The following is a 19117-nucleotide window of genomic DNA, read 5'->3' as shown; positions in this document are numbered from 1 at the left end:
GGCCCACTTCCCTCTGCCAACCTCTGCTCTGGCCTGGACGCCTGCCTTCTCTTCCGGCCCTACCCCCCCCCCCCCATGCTGGGCCCCCGTTCCCGCCTTTCTTCACCGTCCCCAAGGGGAAGGACCCGCCACTCGTGCAGATGCAAATCAGAACTCTCGTGGCGGCCAAAACACCCACAGAAGCAAACACGCAAAGGCTGCACGTTGCCGAAAGGGAAATTCCTGGCTGGACGAGGGTCCCTGTGCTGCCTCCTCTCATCCTAAGAGCCATGTCGCCAGGCCTCCTCCATCTGACGAACACGACTTCTAAAACACTCTTCCTCAAGGGGAGGTCTCGGGGCGCCTGGGTGGCTCAGTCGGTTGAGCGTCCGACTTGGGCTCAGGTCATGATCTCGCGGCCCGTGAGTTCGAGACCCACGTCGGGCGCTGTGCTAATCGCTCAGAGCCTGGAGCCTGTTTCGGATTGTGTCTCCCTCTCTCTCTGCCCCTCCCCTGCTTGCGCTCTGTCTCTGTCTCTCGAAAATAAAAACTTTAAAAAAAAAAAGGGGGGGGGGAGCGCTTGGGGGCAGGACACAGGCCCCGGGCAGCCGCGGGCCCGCCAGCCCAGGCCTGCCTCACCCTCGACTCCATGAGGCGGCTCTTCTCCGCGTGAGCTTCTTTCAGCATCTTCTCCATCTCCTCGATCTTCCCCACGTCCAGGCCGCTCACGCTGGGGGAGGGCGAGAGTGGGGGCATCAAGGGGCCGGGAGGCGGCTGGCGGGGGCGGGGCCGGCCCCCTCGGGCGGGTACCTGGACACGGTGTCCGGGGAGCAGGCCGAGGTGCCGCCCGTGGAGATGCTGGTCTCCATGCTGTCGGAGCTCTCCAGGCTCAGGGTGTCGTAGGCGTGCTCGCCGTCCTCCCCGCGCTCTCGGCCGGCCGGCAGGTGGTGCAGGATGGAGTGGTGCATGAGCGGGGGGAAGCCCGAGGGGCCGGGCGGGAAGGGGGCCGCCCCGTGCAGGGCATCCCACTGGCACTGCGCCTCGGCCGCAGCCTTCTGCTTCAGCTCGGCCAGGCGCCGCCGCTGCTCCTCGATCACCTGCTGCCCTGCGGGAGGGACGGGGGAGTCACGGTGGGCCCCGTGGGGGCCGCCGGCAGAACCACAGACAGAGGGAAGGGGCGAGCGGGGAGAGGTCAGCACCGGGCCCACCCCTCAGCCCCCGCAGCTCCACGTCCGGCTGCCCTGCCAGGGTCTCTGTCGCCTGCACAGCTGGCCGCGGCCGTGCGGTCCGGCTTCAGCGCTCCTCCTGCTTCCTGAGCACCCGCCGCCCCCCCTCCGCCCCGGCCCAGAGCGGGGCAGGACTCATGCACTGCCCTGCCCGCTGGGGAAGGGGGAGAGGGAAGGGCGTGAGCAGGGCGTCCATGCAAAGCCAGCCGTGATGCAGAAGCAAGAGCCACAGAGAGCGGGACAGAGGGGGAGACGACAAGGCAGGAGACAGCTCAGCGGGAGGCGTGAGGCCAGCCAGACACCCGGCCCCAGGTCGGCCCCGGGTCAGCCGGGGAGCCTGCCTGGGGGCAGCGAGGACCCGCGCAGAATACATCATGCGGACGCCCAGGCGGGGCTGCCTGACCAAAGCAATGCCCTCAGTGACCAACGCTCTACCTGCTGGGTCGTCGGTTGGGGGGGGCTCGGCAGGAAGCGACTCGCCTGGTGTGGGGGGGCCCCGGGCAGAGAGACACAGAGGGGACGAGACGAGAGAGAGGCACAGACATGGACTTTCAAAACAACCAAAATGCACACAGGCAACAAGGACTCCAGGGTCCCCAGAGCCAGTATCTTAGGGAACCATTTCCGGAGGTCATCACGTCCACCCTCTGCCTCCAGACAGGGCAACGTCCATCCCGACTCTGATCAACAAACATCTTCCTTGTTTGCTGTGCTCTCTGGGAAGACCGCACAGCCCCCAACCCCGAGTCTCTGGACAAATATCCAGGAAGCTCTCCTTTCAGTATCGAACCTAAATGCTTTCTGCCCTCACCTGGAACTCAAGTAAAGCAAAAACATCCCGCAAAACGTGAGGCACGGAGGGAGGGGGGTGGTGGCAGATATCCAGGCCCCCCAGGAGAGCGGGTGGGTGGGCACTGCGGCCACTCACCCTTCTGCTGCAGGGCCAGCTGGCGCTTGGTCTCAATGTCCTGCAGCGTGGCCGCCAGGTTGCGAGGAAGGCTGCTCGTGCCATTCTGGGCAAGGAGGACACTCTGCGGCGGGGTGGGGGGGGGGGAAGTGGAGCATGGGGACCCGGGGCTCAGAAGACCCCTCCCCCCACCGAGGCTCCCCTGGGGCGGCTCCGCCCCCTCCCCGTGTGGCAGTCTCCATCCCCCTACCACCACCTTGCCATACACTCAGCCCACCCGCTGGCCTCAGACCTTTGGGGAGGGGCTACGGCCCAGGGTAGCCACGCTGAGCTGGGAGGAGGAGGAAGAAGAGCCAGAGGAAGAGGGGAGAGGGCCGCTGCGGGTCCGGGGCAGGGGGCTGGTGGCCTCACCATCCATCTTGGAGCGGTAAACCTGGAGGGAAGAGATAGAGCCGGGTCAACTCTTGCTCCTCCCCGGCCACCACCCCCACCCCCCCCCACCCCACCCCTGTCACCTAGGCTGGCTGTGATCCAAGACACCGCCCTGGCACCGGGCCTCTGAGGCCGCTTCTAACTGACAACAGCATTGAGCTTCTCGGGCCAGACCAACGGAGAGGCGTTACTGGAGGCTGCCAAGCCTCCTTTCCGGGCAGTTCCTCCCTCGGCCAATCCCCGGTCCCACCCCAGGTCTCAGAAAAGATCTCGTAAATCGACCCATGCGAGGCGCTAACATGGGCCGGGCAGAGCCGTACAGGAGACCGACTAGAAGCCAGGGTTCCCTCTGGTCCCAGCTCTGCCACTAACGGGCTGTGTGACCTTGGGCCCTGCGCCTCCCAGCTCTGGGCCCGGGCTTCCTTATCTGCAAGAGCAGGGAGCAGGGCTAGACCAAATAACCGCCAAGCTCCCTCACGGCCCTCGTGTTTGCGGAACACCGGTGCCTGAAGTCAAGATCCCTGACTCTTGGCATCGGCTCTGCTACGTCCTAGTTGTGTGGCCTTGGCGGGACTGCTTATCCACTCCGGGCCCCAGTGACTGAGCTGTAAAATCAGAGTTAACTGTGCTCACGATGAAAGGAATCAAAACATGGGAAAGTCTCTAACCAGCTGGACACAAAGTAGAGAGAGGGTGGCTCACAGGCTCCTCCCATAGGGAGCACAGAATCTGAGCTGAGATCGGGGTCTTAGAGGTCCTGTGCCTTCACTCCAGGAGTGAATCTCGAAGGCAGGGGTCTCGGGCACAGCAGCAGGTCAGCGGCGTGCACCCTGGGGGAGAACGCTACCTGACTGCCCCCCCCCCACCCCCACACCACAGTCAGCAGCTTGCTCCAGGCTCAGCTCGGACTGCACCCTCCACGGAAACTGTGAGGAGGCCGGGCACGTCTCTGTCCCATCAGGACTGCCTCCAAGTGTCACCTCCGGGGAGACCAGGAGAGCAAAGTGCTGGCAGTTCTCCCAGGACACACGAGTTCCAGCTGCCACGGGCCCAAGAGCGCATCAGGCCCCCAGACCCAGGGAGAAACTCCGGGGTTGAAGGCTGCCAGGGACAGAGCCTACCGCAGCTTGAGGCACCAAGCCGATCTCAACCTGACCACTGCCCCTGGACCCCCCTCCACTGGACAGTCAATCCTGTACGTCATCCTTGGACTCAGGGGCTGGCCCCAGCTGCCCGAAGTGCCAGGATGGCACTAGGAGACCTACTGCCCTGACTCAACGGACCCCCACCCTCTAGGGAGGCGCCGTGTGGCTGCTGCATTGGCAGGAGATACCCAGCACAGAGAGGAGCAGGGCTTGGGGAGGAACGGGCAGGGAGAGAGGGGGTTACCTGCAGCTGCCGGGAAGCTTTGGCGGGCAGAGGCGGGGGAGAGGAGCGCGGGGAGGCTGTAGCGGGGCCGGTCCCCAGCCCGGCCATCAGCTCCTGGTACCACTGCTCTAAGTCTACAGCAGGGAGCAGCAGCTCCTCCATCTGGAGCGGGGTGTGGGGAGAGGGGCGTGGGGAGGGGGTGAGGAGAATAGTCAGGAGAGTAGGGGAAGGAAGGGTAGGAGGACGGGAGAGAAGGCAGAAGAAAGGGGAAGGTTGCAGGAAGAGTAAAGGAAGACCGAGCAGGGAAACACGGAGGTGAGGGAGAAGGGAGGGAAGGAGGGGAGAGAGGACAGCATAAAGAGAAGGAGGAGAAAAACAGTGAGAAAACAGTTGCTGTGAACGCGCTAAGGGCAAAGAGGAACAGTCAGGACACAACTCCCAGACCAGAGACACGTGCTGTGCCCACCATGATGCCAGACAGCCAGCGTCCGCAGGCACCGAGCGCTCCCAGGGGGCCAGCCTGGAGCTCAGAAGCCAGGAAGCAGGGGCGGAACACACACACACACACACACACACGCGCGCGCACGGGCACACACACACATATACACAGAGCCACGCCAGCAGCGGGCTGGGGGTGGCAGGGACACACAGGCCACCAACCTTGGGTGAAGGCGTGATGGAAGCGAAGGAGGAGGAAGAGGGCAGCACGGGAGGAAGGCAGGTGGTGGGAACCAGGTCCCGGGAGGCAGGGGCCCAGAGAGGCAGGCCTGGCACAGGGGCTGCGGGCATGGGCGAGGTGCCCCACATCGCCTTTAGCTGCTCAAGCGTCACGTACTTGGGGGAAAGGCCAGGACGCAGGAGGGAATACAAGAGGTTAATGGAACTGCAACCCAGGAGCTGGCCCTGCCCACAGGCGAGGGAAGGGTGAGCACAGGAAGCGCGGAGCAGCAGAGGCCTGCAGAGCCCAGGAAAGCAAGTCCTCTCTAGGCAGGACGACGCCCGCACGCCCGACCAGAAGGCTGCCCGGCCTTGAGCCATCAGGAGCTGAAGCTCCCGAGGCCCCAGGCCATACAGGGACCCACTCCCAACCCCCCTCTGCCGGCTGCCCTTCTCCCTCACCGCTGGACACAGACCCCATTGTCCCCCAAGCCCCACCCGGGACTGAGGGACAACCTGGGCATCCACAGGAGGCCCTTGGGCACAGGTGGGCTCACTCAGTGGCCGGTACCTCACTGTCAGGCAGGGGCTGGGCGAGCACGCTGGGGGAGGTGGCAGAAGCATGGGGGTCCGAGCGGAAGCACAGCTGGAGAACCTCTGCCAGGCTCACATACTCCTAGGGTGCCCGGTGGGAGGGGGAGGGATGGGCAGAGAGGTCAACAGGGTACAACCAGGCACCTGACACCCACACTCCATGCCTTCGGGCCATCACTCCATTCAAAACAAGATCCAGAGCAAGGAGTGTGGCAGGGGGTGCGGGAGGGGGACTCAGCTGTCTCCTGTGACCGGAGACAGCTGGGGGGAGGGAGGGGCCAGAAAAGGGCAGGCAGAACTGTCTGAAGGCACTTCGTGACCTGTACTTTTAGGCTGCCTTGGCATCCCGGCCCTGCCCAGGGCAGACTCTGAAGGCCCATCCCTGGGTTTGCTCTGGGCTGGGGACAGGAGAAGCCTAGGGAAGGCCTTCCGAGAGTCCACCGAGAATCAGGACCCAACTCCCAGAGAGTCCTTCTGTCTCCCCCATCTTGGGCCCCAGGGGGGCACACACACACTGCATCGAGCACCAGCCACCATTCCCGAGGGTCTCCTCGCACCCATGTGCCGGGGCGGGGGCTGGGAGGGGTAGGCTCACTAAGTGGGTGAGCTAGATGGGCTTTGAGAAAGAGGCCTCAGCAGGGAGCAGCTAAGAGCCCAGGTGGAAACACGGGCCCACCCCCCAAGGGTTAGTACGTAGGAAGAGACTAGCGCATCAGACTGCGGTGTGGGAGGACAGGGACTGTCACCCTCCCTGAGCATATCCTTAGTCCCCTGAGCTGATCTAGGCGGTGGGGGCACGGCAGGCCTCCAAAACGCACAGTGAATGCGCAGGGTCCCAAGCCTGACCCATCCAGGGGGGGCCCCGGCCTGGCGGAGCCCCAGAGGGCAACTGTCCTCCGGGGGTCAGGGAAAGGGAAAAGGAGCGGGAGGATGCGGTGTGTTGTGAGCACTGCTGAGTGGCATGCAGATCACGTGCAAATTAATACGCAAGCCGGTGCTGATTTTGCATGGCCTGCCCGGGCCCTCTATGGAGCAGCAGGATGGCGCGCTCACGCACACTCGCACAAACTCTGGCCAGAGGATTACTGCCACACGCCCCCGAGCCAGGCCCTTGGCAGGAGCTGGAGGCAGGAGCTCGGCACGCAGGCAGACGGGCAGTGGGCAGAGCAGAGCAGGCAGTTAGCTGGGATTACCTCTTGTGCTTTGGGGCAGAGCTGAGTGGAGGCAGGTGGGATTAGGGGGACAGAGGAGGCCCCAGCCTGAGAAGACCCCGGGAAAGGGACCAGACTCGCAGTCCCTGAGGACTCGGAGATGAGCAGTTCGGCCTACAGAGAGGGGACATGGTGAGGGGCCGCCCACGCCAGGCCTCAGTGGCAGGGAGGTGGGGAGAAAAGGAAAGGGCTCGGGAACCTGGGCATGTCCTAGTTGGACCTCACGCCCCAAGCAGGCAAAGACGCAGGAAAGGACCGCCTAAGGGCTGTCAGTGCCCGCTATGCTGCCAAGAGCCTCGTTCTAGACTGAAGCCCGAGGAGCTCCGAGAGCAGGGCCCCTGGATTCCTGTGCAAACCCTCGAAGTGAGGCTGCCCGGCCCTGGCCCTTCCCAAACCTCTGAGCTTCCCGCCTTCCCCACTCATGCCTCCTGAATCCCCCAGATGGATTTGATCACCCAAAATGGTAACATCGGTAAGCTCCTAGGAGCCAGAAAGGTATCTGCAAAGCAACAGCTGGTAGCCACAGAAGGTCAGATCCCAGACTTCAGGGCCACTCGCACTCAAATCTCTCCAGTTCAGGAGAACGTCCCCAGTATTCGGCCTCGGCTACTGGGGAGAAGGTGCCACATGTCGCTCCAGGGCCTCCCAGGAAGCCCCTTGGGCCTGGAGCTAGGGCTGACCCAACCACGTTACCTCTTTGAGGGTCGACGTGGTCTTCGGGAAAGGCCTGCCTCCCGTGAGTGAGTGGTACCTTCTTTCCAGCATCGTGAGTTTCTCCTTCTCCTGCGAGCCCAGAGTGGCCGAGTCAGAACGGGGTGGGGGTGGCAGCACAGGGGGAGCCGAGTGGGGAGGGCCCTCCTGCAGCTGGCAGAGCTCCACCCCAGCCCCCCCTGCACTCGTCTCCCACTCCCCATCCTGCACCGACCCCGATCCCCCAGCCCACCCTGACCGAGGCTACCTTCTGCAGCAGCTGCAGGGAGGCGTTCTTGTCCCGCGCCAGGCGCTCGGACTCTTGCACGGCCTGGGCCCGGATCTGCCCGGCCTGACTGTCCAGGACTGCCAGGCGCTCCTGAAGGAGGGGGTGGGAGGTCGGTCAGGCCTGGGAGACAGGGCTGAGCCCACGGCGAGGCTTCCCTGTCTCTCCAGTCCAGAGACCCTTGGCTTGGGTGAAGGGAATCGGCCGGCTCTTCCGCTTGGCCTTAACCCACCCCCGGAATACCGGGGCCACCGTGGTCAGCTCCTCCCTTCACCTGTCCCTCAACCAGTGACTCCCGTGCCACCAGGCACACCGGCTAGAACCCGAGTCCCCAGACGTAACCTCCCCACCATCAACGAGTCCAGAATCCTGGAGCTGCTGAAGAGTTCTCCACCTGCCCCACTCCCACGGCCACCCCCCAAGTCCAGGCCCGCTGCCTTCCCTGCCTGGACTTTTTCACCAGCCCTCTGCCTCCACTCCTGACCTTCTAAGTGTGCCCCACACTGCCACGAACACCTTCTCAAAATGGCCCTGGAGGTCTGTTTTTGTCTGCTTATCCGAATTTTCTAAGCCTTCCAAAAAGAATATATATTACTTGAATGATGTTTTAAAACTCCACGAGTAAAGTTAGATCACTCCTCTCCTCAAAATCTTTGACGCGCTACTCACAGGACAGAGCACAAACTGAAAACGGCGTCCGAGGGCTCCCGGGACTGGGCCTACGCTCTTCGGCCCCCCTCCCCCCGCCAGCCTTCTGTGTCCCCCCTCCCCCCCAGCCCGGCCGTGTGGCACACTAAGCCACAGAGCTGCACACCCTCAGGCCTAACACTGCCCCCTTGCCCCAGGAGAGCTGTCCCTGTCTTTCCACCAAGAGCTCACTTTTCCTCCTAGACCAGTCCGACTGAAACTTTTCTCTTACATCTTCCTCAATTACCACTCAATTCCTCCGCTCCCTCCTCTGTGCTCAGATTACTCTGTGTCACCATTTGCCTCGTATTACTGGTACTAGTGAACATGTGCCTCCATCACCACCCCGCCCAGACTGTCAGATCCGAGGGCAAGGTCGGGGTCTTTTCTGTCTCCATATCCCCAGTAGGGCTGAGCACAGTGCCTGGCTCAACAACCATGTGCTAAAAGGAAAAGAAAATCACGTGAGAGAGAAGAATGGGGCTTGGGGAAAACGGGCTGGGTTAATCCCAGGAGGGCTTCCTGCAAGGGGCAGCCTTAAACCACCACCTTTAAGAGCAAGACATGAGCAAGGAGGGAGGGAAGAAGGGAGCTATCCTAAATCTGGGGTCAGCCCAAGCAGGAGGAATTCCCACAGCAAGATCAGCTGTTTAACGAGAAGCTGTTAGAACGCAGTAACTGCTAAACGCTTTGCATTTGTGACCTCATTTAAACCTCTTTTTGACGCAGGTGCCTTTACACCCATTTTACTGATGAGAACACTGACATATTCAGGAGCTAGTAAGTGGTACAGCTGGGAATGGAACTAAATCTGTAGGACTCCAAAGCCAGTATTCTGAACCGCCCTGAATCACAGTGGAGAGGATAGGGGAACATTGGGCAGGAGGGCAGACAGAGCCTGGGATTGGGTGGGACACGGGGAGGGGCGGGGCGGGGTGCGAGGGACAGAGGCTGAGCAGGGCTCACGAGAAGGCAAGGAGAAGGGGCGCCTGGCTGGCTCGGTCAGCGAAGCATGCAACTCTTAATCTTGGGGTTGTAAATTCAAGCCCCACGTTGTGTATTGAGATTACTAGAAATAAAATCTTAAAAAAAGAAGAAGAAAGCAACAGCAAGGGGAAGAATGTGACCCCTGGGGTCCTAGTGGCTGACCTCCTAGGAGCCAGGGTGGGTACAGGGAGGTGGGAACAGGAGTCTAATCCTGCCGACCCCTCCCAAACTTCCTGGAGTTTACACCCACCAAGACCCCAGAGGAATGGGATTGGCTCATCTAGGGCTCCCTGCTGCTTTCTCTGCAGAGGAATGGGGAAGGTTCTTTGGGCCAGGCAGGCCTAGGGTCTCCCGCTGACTCAAACTCATACACTGAGAGGTCTGGAACAAATATGTAGCTTCCCTGAGCCCTCATTTCCTTGTCTGTGAACCGAGGATGAGAGCACTGGCCTCGTGAGACCATCCTGAGGTTGGCACAAGATGACCCAAGAAAACCTCCTGGCTCGCACCCATGCGCTTGGGAAATGCTAGCTTTCTTGCTTCCATCTGTCTCACAGCCAGAAGCAGACGCATTTGTAAGGCAGAGAAACTCAGGGAGAGAGGCAAGGGATCCGGACTCCGGGGGAGGTCCAGGAGCTTGCCACAAGCCACCAAACTCAGGCTAACCGTCGAGACGCCGGTCGCCACTTTCTGACACCCCTCCCCTGACCTCGTGGCCGTCACCCCCCACCTACTCACTCCAAACTGCACACGCATGCGTGTGTGTGCACGGACATGGTAGTCTCAGCCAGAGTCACGTGAACTGCCCGGACCATCCTCCCCATTCTCTTTCCTGACCTCTTCCTAACACGTGCTCAACACAAACCTCCTCCCAAATTTACTGCACACACGCACGCACCTCTGCCCCATCATCCTGTCCTGGTCTGGCTGAGATCAGGAGCAGGGGATCACAGCATCTGGAGCTCCCGGACTGGTGAGGATATGACACACAATGCCCTTATTTCGTGGCTCAGCTGAGCCACAGCTGGAAGCCAGGTGGTGCCCTTTCTAGGACCCCTGGTTGGCTCAAACGTCCGGATCTCAGGACCTTGCATGCTTCCCAGCACATCCACCAGACAGAAAGCTCTGCAAGGGCAGCAGCGAGCCTCCTCTTCGGCCTCCTCCTCCTCCTGTACCTCCACCCTTCATTTCTTTGCCCGGCCGGAGCCCGGCTCCGAGTGTGAGCCCGGTCCACTCCCCACTGGGAGCCCACGCCTACTAACAACAGCTGTTGTCCGCTCCGCGCTTACTAGGATCGGAGCCCACGCTGTCCTCACATACACCATCTTGCTTAGTTCTCTTGACAGCCTGTTCCTGTTTTGCAGTTAAGGAAACTGAGGCTCAGAGAGGCAAAGTTAACTTTTATGGGGTCATCAGCGGGGATCCAATTCACTGGCCTCCGCCCCGCCCCGCCTGGCACCGAGGCCCCACAGGGGATGGGAGCAGGGCACACCTTCCTCTTGGTGATGCTCCGGAGCAGCTCGGCCTTGCTCCGGAGCAGCCCCTGGCCCGCCAGCTCACGCTCCTCCTCCACGCGGCTCTCCCGCTCCAGCTGCTGGAACTCCAAGTCCTCAAACAGCTTTGTCTCCGTCTCCAGGGCCTCGGCCTCCTTGAACGACAGTGACCAAGGGGGTTGAATGGTGCTCGCAGTACCGCTCCGGGCCTGGGAGGCCAGGCCACAGAGGTGGGAGTTCTGAGGGCTGGCCCCAGGGAAATTGGGGAAGGGACCTGCCCCCAACCCATCCCCCTTTGCTCTGCTTGGCTCTTTGCCCCTTTCACGGGCATCGCTGCCTGGAGTAGCAGAAAGGTGGAAATCGATCCCCCCAATCCTTCCCTGTCCCTTCCAAGCCACAGCACCGACCCTGGTGTGTCCGGCAGGAAGTGCAGGGCCCAGGTGGTCCCGTCCCACCGCTCTCCTGTCTTCCGGGTGGGTGGCCCTCGGGGGCCAGGGAAGGGGGGCTGGTGAAACTGACCCTTCTCAGCTGCTCCTGTAACTGTTCCCGCACTGACTCGGGGCAGTTATCGAGCTGCGTCTGGAGCTCGGCGTAGAGCGCCTGGCGGGCCTCCAGGTGCCTCCGTCCCGCGGCCAGCTCCGCCCTCTCCTGGTCGGCGGGAGGGGTGGGGAGGGCGGGCACAAGGGAGAAACAGAACACACACTCCTCAACTCTGGCCCGCGGGCAGCAGCTGCCATGGGGGGGTGCAGGGCGGGGGAGAGAGAAAGCTGGGGAGCCGGCAGGGGGTGGGGTGAGGACTAACAGAGGAGAGAAAGCAGGAGCGGAGAAGGAAGAGAAAGGGAACACACGGAAGAGAAGAGTGGAAAAGGCTAGGAGGCGAGGCGGAAGACAGGACGCTCGCAGGTGCAAGGGAAGCTGTCACACAGGCGCAGGTGTGGGTCTTGGGCAGAAATTTTGGTCTCCTGGAGTCCCCTGGGCTAGAAACACTGGGGTGGGTCCTACGAAAAGCCTTCTGTTTTCTCTCCAAACCAGTCAAGACCAAAGCTGGTCCCACATCACAAACACGGAGCCTCCGGCTCCTGTTTTCCCCTGACTCTGCCACTGCCTAGAGACCAAAATTTAACCCTGGGGGGTGGGGAGGGGTATAGACAGCGAGGGTTAACTCCAGGGGTCCGGCATGAATCGGAAGCTGAGGACGTTAAAGCTACGGCAGTGTGTCGCAGAGGGGACCCCGGCCCGACTCCCTGGGCCTCCCTCCCTCCCGCCCTGGGTGGAGGTGGGTGCTGGCGCTCCAGGCTGAACTCCAGCGGGATGAGGGTTGCAATTAGTTCGGCCGTTGCCATGGCAGTAGGAGCCCCAGGAGTGGGTACAGGGAGGAGGTGGATAGCTCTGTCTGGGGCGAGATGACACCTCCCAGGGCGGGAAGGGGGACGAGGGGAGGAGCTGGTGAGTCACCCCTCCGAAGGACAGGCAGAGGAGAAACTCGGATTACTGATTCCAAAACCAGAGCGGAGCCAGGGGCTGGGGAGGAAAGCTGAGTGAGCCTGCCCCGCGGCCACTGCCCCCCCACCCCCCACCCTACCACCCCCTCAAATAACTAGGCCCAGAGAGAAGGCAAAGTCCAGGCCTCCAGGCCATGCCAGGTCAACGAGAGAGGAGGTTAGGCAGGTTCCTTCTGAAATGCTGAGCTTACTTCAAGTTCTTCTGCCGAATCCTGCCCCATCCCTCCAGCCCACTCTCGCATCAGGGAGAGGAGTCCTGGGTTCCAAGCACTTTGCCCTCTTAGGACTCAGGTTCTAGGATACCCCCTACATTCCGGATGGCTCAGGGGCGGGAGAAGAGGAGAGGCCTAGTCATTCCCACCCTCCGGTTGGGGTATCTGGATTTTGGAAGCCCCAGAGGAAAGCTAGAAGGGCGGCCACTGTGTGGCAGAGGGAACTGGTCTAAACCCCCCAGGGCCATGCCGCCACGGCCGGACCTCCTGACCCCTCCGCTCCGGAAGGAAGAGAGGGGCGGGAGGTGGACGGCTGGAGGGCAGCCTGCTTCTCCCAGCTGCACAGGAAAACCACCAACAATCTGTGGAGGCCGCACCTGGGCTCTTCCAAAGGGGGGGACACTCTTCAGGCTGAGCAGCTCCTCAGCTACGCATTTCCCCCAACCTTTACCCTTCCTGCCAAGGCACCATTGAGTCAAGTTGAGCTGTGCCCCCTGCCCATTCCTTTCTGATCAAAACCCTGGAGTCCCGCACCAAGAAAGGAAGGAGGCAGAATTAGAGGGGAGAGGTCAAGGGCACAGTGGTGCCCCTGCAGTTAGTGCAAAAGCAGGCATGGCTCAGCCCTGCCTGGGTGGCACTGGCAGTTAGGGGCATGCGGAGAGCCCAGGACAGTGATTAGAGGGGGCGTTAGTACAGGCCTGGTTGGTAAGCGTGGAGTTAATCTGGCACAGAATTTGGGAGTGTGGTTTTGGGGGCCAGAGCCAAAGCTCCAAAAACAAAAAAAGGAGTTGGGTGGCGGGGGGAGTTTGTTGAAGAATCTTTAAGAGTTTCAAAACTGGGACAGGAGGAAGACACTCTCAAAAAATTCAGAAAGAAAAGTAAGTCTTGGAAAAATACTGTCAAGTCCAGAAATAGATGGCCCCTCTCCACACTTCAGAGCTTTTGGCACGTTGGTAGGCATCTTGGGCCTAGCTGGCACGGCCCCTGTGGGACGGAGTGACCCCTGCAGGCTGGCACGAAATCGGAAAGGGTCGGGGGCAGGAGCTGGGACCACCTGGGACGGGAAGCTGCAGATCCTGAAAGGCTCAGGGGAAGCAGAGACCTGAAGGCCGTCCCCCAAAGATCACATCCTGAGCACCCGAGGCATGCTGGGAGGGGCACGTTCTCTAGACAGAGGGACCCACACCCGAGTCACGCCCCAGCACCTGTCCCTCAGGCTGTGCTCACTGCCCGAGGAGCAGCTTCGGCACTTCCTAGGAGGGCCAGGAACGGGCAGGCACCCAGAGGCAGCACAGAGACCCAGACAGAGGAGATCCCAGAACCCAGTCCGGCCCCTGCCCGTGCCCTTCAAGCTGACACCTTCCGCAGAGGACAAGGCCCCCCCTTCCCCTGACGGGCACAGGGACCACCAGGCCTGTAGGAAGACTGATGAGATGAGAAGTAAGGGGCCCAGAGAAGACGTTTGTCCTTCCCCGGGGGCCACTGGCAGCCAACACAGGGCCAGGCCAGCTGTGGGTTACCTTGTCCCTCTCCTTCTGGATGCCGGTTTCCAAGGTCACCAACTTTTCCTGCAGCTGGTCCACGGCCTTCTGCTCCTTCTGCAGCAACGCCCGCTCTGCCTCCCTCTCCCCCTGCAGCAATGCTCGTTCCATTTCAGCCTGGGGCCAACACCAAGGTCCACGTCAAGGCCAGTCAAGGCAGGTGGACGCAGGCCCCTCCAGGGGCCTTGGCTCTGCCCGGGGAGGAACGTGGCCACAGCTGGCCTAGGCTACGGGCCCTCCCAGCTCACCTCGCGGGCGGACTCCTGCAGCTGCTGCTCGAGCTCCTTCACACGGACCTTGAGCTGCTCCACTCGCCCCAACACCTGAGCCCGCTCCTCTTCCAGGGCCAGCACCTCCCCCTGGAGCTTGGCGCTGGGTGCATCTTCATGCTGGAGGGGAGGGAAGCCATCAGCTGGGGAAGCCTGGAGCCTTCCGCGACCAGACTAAGAGAGGGGATCCCCCATTCCTCAGGGCGCTCGGAAGGGGTAGCCAGACAGAGAGGAGGCAAACTCCCCTCCCTGCAAGGGGAGCAGTACAGCTCAGCTAAAGGGAATGAAGGTTTCCCACTTTGTGCCAGGCCCGGAGGCGGCCCTAAGGACAGGCAGGTCACAGAGTATAGGGAGAAGCTGGGAAGCGCATCGACGCCTCCCTCTTCCTTGCCTCCTCACATCTCAGCCTCTCATCCCCGATGTCTTCCCAAACCCGATCCTTCAATTACCTCCCCCTCACTGAGCCATCCCTCCACCACCCCTGCCTCCCCTGCTCCCCAGCCCCTCACCAGGTGCTGCCCACCCCCCACCACCACCCCACCTCCTGCTGGGTGCTCTCAGTGCTGCTGCACTCCTCCTTGAGATTCTCCTCATCTGAGCGGTCCACGCACTCCCACAGGCGCTGGGTGGCACCCCCGGGCTCCTCGGTGCCCCGCCCAGAGGCTCCGGTGGCCGCTGAAAGGCCTCGTGAGGGCCTCCGGCCCGCCAGCGCCAATGCTGCGGCGGCTTCCCCGATGCTGGGCAGCTCCCCAGCCTCGGGTGCCCCGTCGGCCCGGCTGTACTCAGCACACAGGTTCAGGATGGTCTCCAGGCGCTGGCGTTCCTGGGGAGGGCGGACAGAGCAGGGCGTGAGAGGGAAGGATGCTGGGTCCTGATGGAGGCACCGTGTGCAGTCAGGAGACAGAACTACGACACTAGGTGCTAGGGGCCCAGAACCAGGCCAGGAGAGCCCCAAACCCAGAGTCAGGAGAGGCAAAGGGCAGAAGGGCGCCCCAGAAGTAGGCAGGAGGAACCAGGCCATTGTGCTACCTGCCCACATGGCTAGCCCCTCCCAGCTTCCTGTTTCCTTTCCCTTTTCACTCTGCCCGGAATGGGCTTCCTCGAGGGACACACAGCGACACGGACTGCTAAGCAGGCTGAAGACCACAATGGCACACAGATGAACACTCGGGTACTCGCGCTGACTCTCGTCCACGTAGATCTACAGACACGAGGGTACGCAGACACCCCACCCACCAACACGGACACACAAGGACCCAACACGTGCTCTGCACTCACACTGACAGGCAGGCACGCACACAGGTACCAGCCCTGGCACGCACGGATGCACCCTGGCGCACACTCACACAGATAAACACAGTCTAGCGCACAGACAGGTGGGCACGGACACAGACGGCTGGAAAACAGACCCGTGGGCCGACAGGGATGTGACACAGGTTCGTACAAAGTTGTGCCCAGCGTGTATACACCAGGCCAGACAGACGAGGGACACGGTCCTCCTCATCCCCTACCCCAGCTCCAGGTCACTCTCAGGCTGCCCTCCACTCCCTTCCAGCAAGGTGAGCTGCTGCCTCCGCTCTCTAATGCCCAGGCCCAGCTGGGAGCGCTCCAAGGCCCTGCCCCTAACCACCCCCTCCCCACAAAACCCCAGCCACACTAGCTCTCAGGGGCCCAGGAGGAGGGACGGTACAATCACGCTCCCCAATCTGTGTCCCCCGCTCTCATGTCCCAGCCTTGAAGCCCCACCCCCAGCCCAGGCTCTCCAGGGTACCTCAACCTCAGGGGTCCCTCACTGCAGAGTTTGGCCACGACCCCCATGGACACGTACCCAGCTTCCCTCCTGCTGCTTGTCCAGTTCCACGTCAAAAAAAAAAAAAAAAAAAAAAAAAAACCAGGAACAGAGGAGCCTAGGCACCCAGGAGGCTGGGCCAGTGCCCCCGCCCCTGCCCCAGGACCCAGATAAGCAGCCTGCTGGAGATGGGAGGGGCAGGGCAGGCAGCCTCCAAGATTTAAAGTGGCAGGTGGGGCAGGTCAGGGCTGGCGGTGAGGTGTGCCCTCGTGCCTGGGGGGTGGGGAGGCTGAATGGAGGAGCTGAGGGAGGCTGGGCCCGTCCCTCTGCCTTTGCCAGACTCGGTGCTCCCTCTCCAGGATAAGACCCCAGGGTGGTCCGAGCACGCTCTAGGTCGAGGCAAAGACAGTGAAGGGAAGCTGTGGCAAAGGAGAAGACTGGTGATCCTTCCTCCTCTCTCCCCAACCCAGCCTGCACCTCACCTTGCCCAAAGCTGTCCCAACCTCTTCTGAAAAGCCCTCCGACAAACCTCCTCATTTCTGGTTCTCCTCCTCAAACCAATCCCAGGGGCCCTGGGCCCCCCAGCAACCCCATTCTGCTCACAAGGGACAGAGGGCAGAATCCATTCTCCTGTACGTGTGCTCGATTGTCCACATTAGCCAGAGCCCCCTGAGCTCCCTGCGCTATCTGGGGAATCCTGGCCCCCACCCAGCTCAGATGCCATCTCCAGGACAGCTGCCCGGAGCCACACCCGGCCCCCAAATGCACACATGTGCACGCACGCTGATGCATACAATCATGATCACACAGTCGGCCCGGGATAAAGCCAGGGGCGACCTGTCCTGTTCTCTTTCTCTTCCCTGCCACCCACATTCCCAGATGATCCTCGCTGGGCCAGGGTGAGCAGCTCCCACCCATTTGTAAAAGACCAAAAAGAGGGGTGCCTGGGTGGCTCAGTCAGTTGAGCATCCAACTTCGGCTCAGGTCATGAGCTCAAGGTTCGTGAGTTCAAGCCCCACATCAGGCTCACTGCTGTTAGCATGGAGCCCACTTTGGATCCTCTGTCCCGCCCCCACCCCCCCCCCCCACTGTCCCTCCCCCGCTCGCACCCTCTCTCTTAAAATAAAAAAGAGTTTAAAAAAAAGAAGCAACCTTTCTAAAGAACAAGGTGCTTTTCTAAAAAAACAAGCCTTAAGAAGACAGGCGTCTTGAATTCCAACACGGGCTCGGCCAGAACTTGCTGTGTGACCTTGCACAAACCCATTCCCCTCTCTGGGCCTCAGCGTCTCGTCATTAAGCCTTGCTCCTCAAACTGAGAGGTGCAAGACCTCACCGTAAAGGTGGTGTGTTTTCCTACAGCTTTGTTATCATCAGGTAAATAACGCAAAACTTAACTTACACGTTAAAACCAACGCTGTGTTACAGAATAAAAGCAAAGTTAACGTGCATCTGAAACAAAGCCTTAGAGACTTCACAGAAAGTTCTTCCAGGCACCAGACCCCTGAGATATAGGTCACTAAGGTGCATCCCGGAAGGAGAAAAGCTTGAGAAGCCCAGGCCCTGTCCAAGGGCCCCTTCCCGCTCTGCCAGCTGGCCTGCCCGCGCCCTGGCAGGGACCCCGCCGTGGACGGCGGCAGCCTCCGGGGCATCTGCTCACCAGCCTCTCCATCTCCTGCTCCCAGAGCCGTTCTTGGTGCTGCCGCCGGTGGTACTCCAGGAGGTCGTCCTCGTTGTCACTGATCTCCGTGATGCTATTTTTCCGCTCCCGAGTGACAGGGACCCGCAAGTCCCCACTGGACAGCTTCCTCTGGGCACGGGGGCTCTGGCGGGGCGAAGCCCCGGTCAGAGAGCCCAGACTATAGGCTGGGCTCAGCCTGCCACTGAAGCTGCCCTTGCGGGGTGCCAGTGACTCCCCGAGCGTGGGTGAGGGGCTCCGTGTCCTACGGCCCCGTGCCCCCAGCGTCAGGGAGAAGTCCTCCGGTGACGCCCCGTGGGCTGCCCAGCGCCGGGCCCGGGGACTCTCCACCACTTCCCTGGTTAGCTTGGGATCTGGCGTAGTCCTGGTGGGCATGGGGGAGAGAGCCCGTCGCGACAGAGACGGGCTCAACGGAGGGAGCTCCCGCATGCTGTCCAGGCCCCGCCGGCCCAGGCGGGGACTCTCAGGAGGCTGCAGGGTGCGGGTGGCTGACCCATCTGAAAATGTTCGGCCCACCAGCTGGCGTGAGGGGCTGGTTGTCAGCACCCGCTCGGTGCCTGGCAGCTCCCGGAAAGGGCTGGGGGGGCGGTCCTGGAGGGTGCCGATCTTGTTTCGGGGAGCAGGGACCGGAGGCTGCAACTTGGGGCTTCCAGGAATGCTCGTGGGCTGGCTTCGGGCACCGGAAGCTGGGTATTCACTCAGGTTGATGGCCACCACGGGCAGCTGCCCACCCAGCCGGGGGCTCTCGGTGGCTCTGCGGGCCTCCGCCAAGACAGTGGCCGCGGGGCTGTCCGTCAGCAGACCTCGGAGGCCGGGGCTGGGAGGCCTCTCGTGACCCCCTTTCCGGCCCAGCCGGGGGCTCTCGGAGGAGCGGGCGCCGCCCGGTCGGGACTGTGGGGGCTGCAGGGCCAGGTGGTAGCTAGAGGAACGGGCAGGCACCAGCGGCGGCACGGAAGGTGCTGGCTCCTGCCCGCTGGGTGAGTGGCTGGCACAGCTCCCACTGCTGGCTGGTGAGGAGAGCGGAGAGAAGGCTGGAGAGGTGTTCTCGTAGCTGGAGCCCACAGACATGGCACCAGGGCTGGTTGGTGGGGACAGCAAGTAGCGCCCACCATTAGCCATTGGCGACAGTGGGGAAGTCGCGGCAGGCTTCTTGCCGGCCGCTCCGGGCTCCTCTAGCACCAGCGAATCCATGATCTCCTGCAGGTCCTTCTCAATAGAGCTCACCAGGGAACTGTGGCTGGCGCAGGCAGAGGGGCCCCGGGTCGCGGGCTGTGGCGCGTGGTTCCCATTCACCAGGCTTTCCGATTCTGCGGATGGGAACCGCAAAGGTGCCTCAGGCCCTGGCCTCCAACCACCAGGGAGCTGTACGTGCCCAAGAACGAGGGAGGCGATCTGCCAGCTCTACCACTGACCTGCTGCACGACCGTCAATCAGCTGCCCTCGGTTTCCCTGTCCGGAAAGGAAGGGCACGGGTGCGGCTCCTCTGGCTCTAACGCCTCATGACTTAGGACAGAGCTGGTAACGATGCCAGGCACTTCTAGGCCCGGTTATCGCGGGCTCACCCCAAGACCAGGCTGCTCCCTGCCTTGGT

General features: G+C 62.0%; 1 protein-coding gene across 19 annotated transcripts in view; it reads right to left on the bottom strand.

The window, feature by feature from the left end:
• PHLDB1 (pleckstrin homology like domain family B member 1) overlaps positions 1 to 19117 on the bottom strand; it is a 45991-nt gene that overhangs the window by 9076 nt on the left and 17798 nt on the right. For 7 of the 19 annotated variants that reach the window (XM_019811367.3, XM_019811364.3, XM_045038382.1 and 4 more), the window contains 17 exons: positions 17488 to 18833; positions 14583 to 14864; positions 14021 to 14161; positions 13752 to 13889; positions 11037 to 11165; positions 10517 to 10672; positions 7333 to 7443; positions 7068 to 7157; positions 6357 to 6488; positions 5141 to 5245; positions 4573 to 4746; positions 3934 to 4074; positions 2405 to 2545; positions 2134 to 2236; positions 1641 to 1685; positions 790 to 1084; positions 619 to 709 (listed from right to left, as the gene is read on the bottom strand). In XM_019811367.3, the coding sequence (XP_019666926.3) occupies positions 619 to 709; positions 790 to 1084; positions 1641 to 1685; positions 2134 to 2236; positions 2405 to 2545; positions 3934 to 4074; positions 4573 to 4746; positions 5141 to 5245; positions 6357 to 6488; positions 7068 to 7157; positions 7333 to 7443; positions 10517 to 10672; positions 11037 to 11165; positions 13752 to 13889; positions 14021 to 14161; positions 14583 to 14864; positions 17488 to 18833 (3620 nt within the window). The remainder of the gene's footprint in view (positions 1 to 618; positions 710 to 789; positions 1085 to 1640; positions 1686 to 2133; positions 2237 to 2404; positions 2546 to 3933; positions 4075 to 4572; positions 4747 to 5140; positions 5246 to 6356; positions 6489 to 7067; positions 7158 to 7332; positions 7444 to 10516; positions 10673 to 11036; positions 11166 to 13751; positions 13890 to 14020; positions 14162 to 14582; positions 14865 to 17487; positions 18834 to 19117) is intronic. The other 12 variants (XM_023239169.2, XM_023239170.2, XM_045038379.1 and 9 more) reach the window with 11 other exon arrangements.

The sequence above is a fragment of the Felis catus genome, chromosome D1 (assembly GCF_018350175.1).
Source record: "Felis catus isolate Fca126 chromosome D1, F.catus_Fca126_mat1.0, whole genome shotgun sequence".
Classification (NCBI taxonomy): domain Eukaryota; kingdom Metazoa; phylum Chordata; class Mammalia; order Carnivora; family Felidae; genus Felis; species Felis catus.
This window is presented reverse-complemented; position numbering and strand designations above follow the sequence as displayed.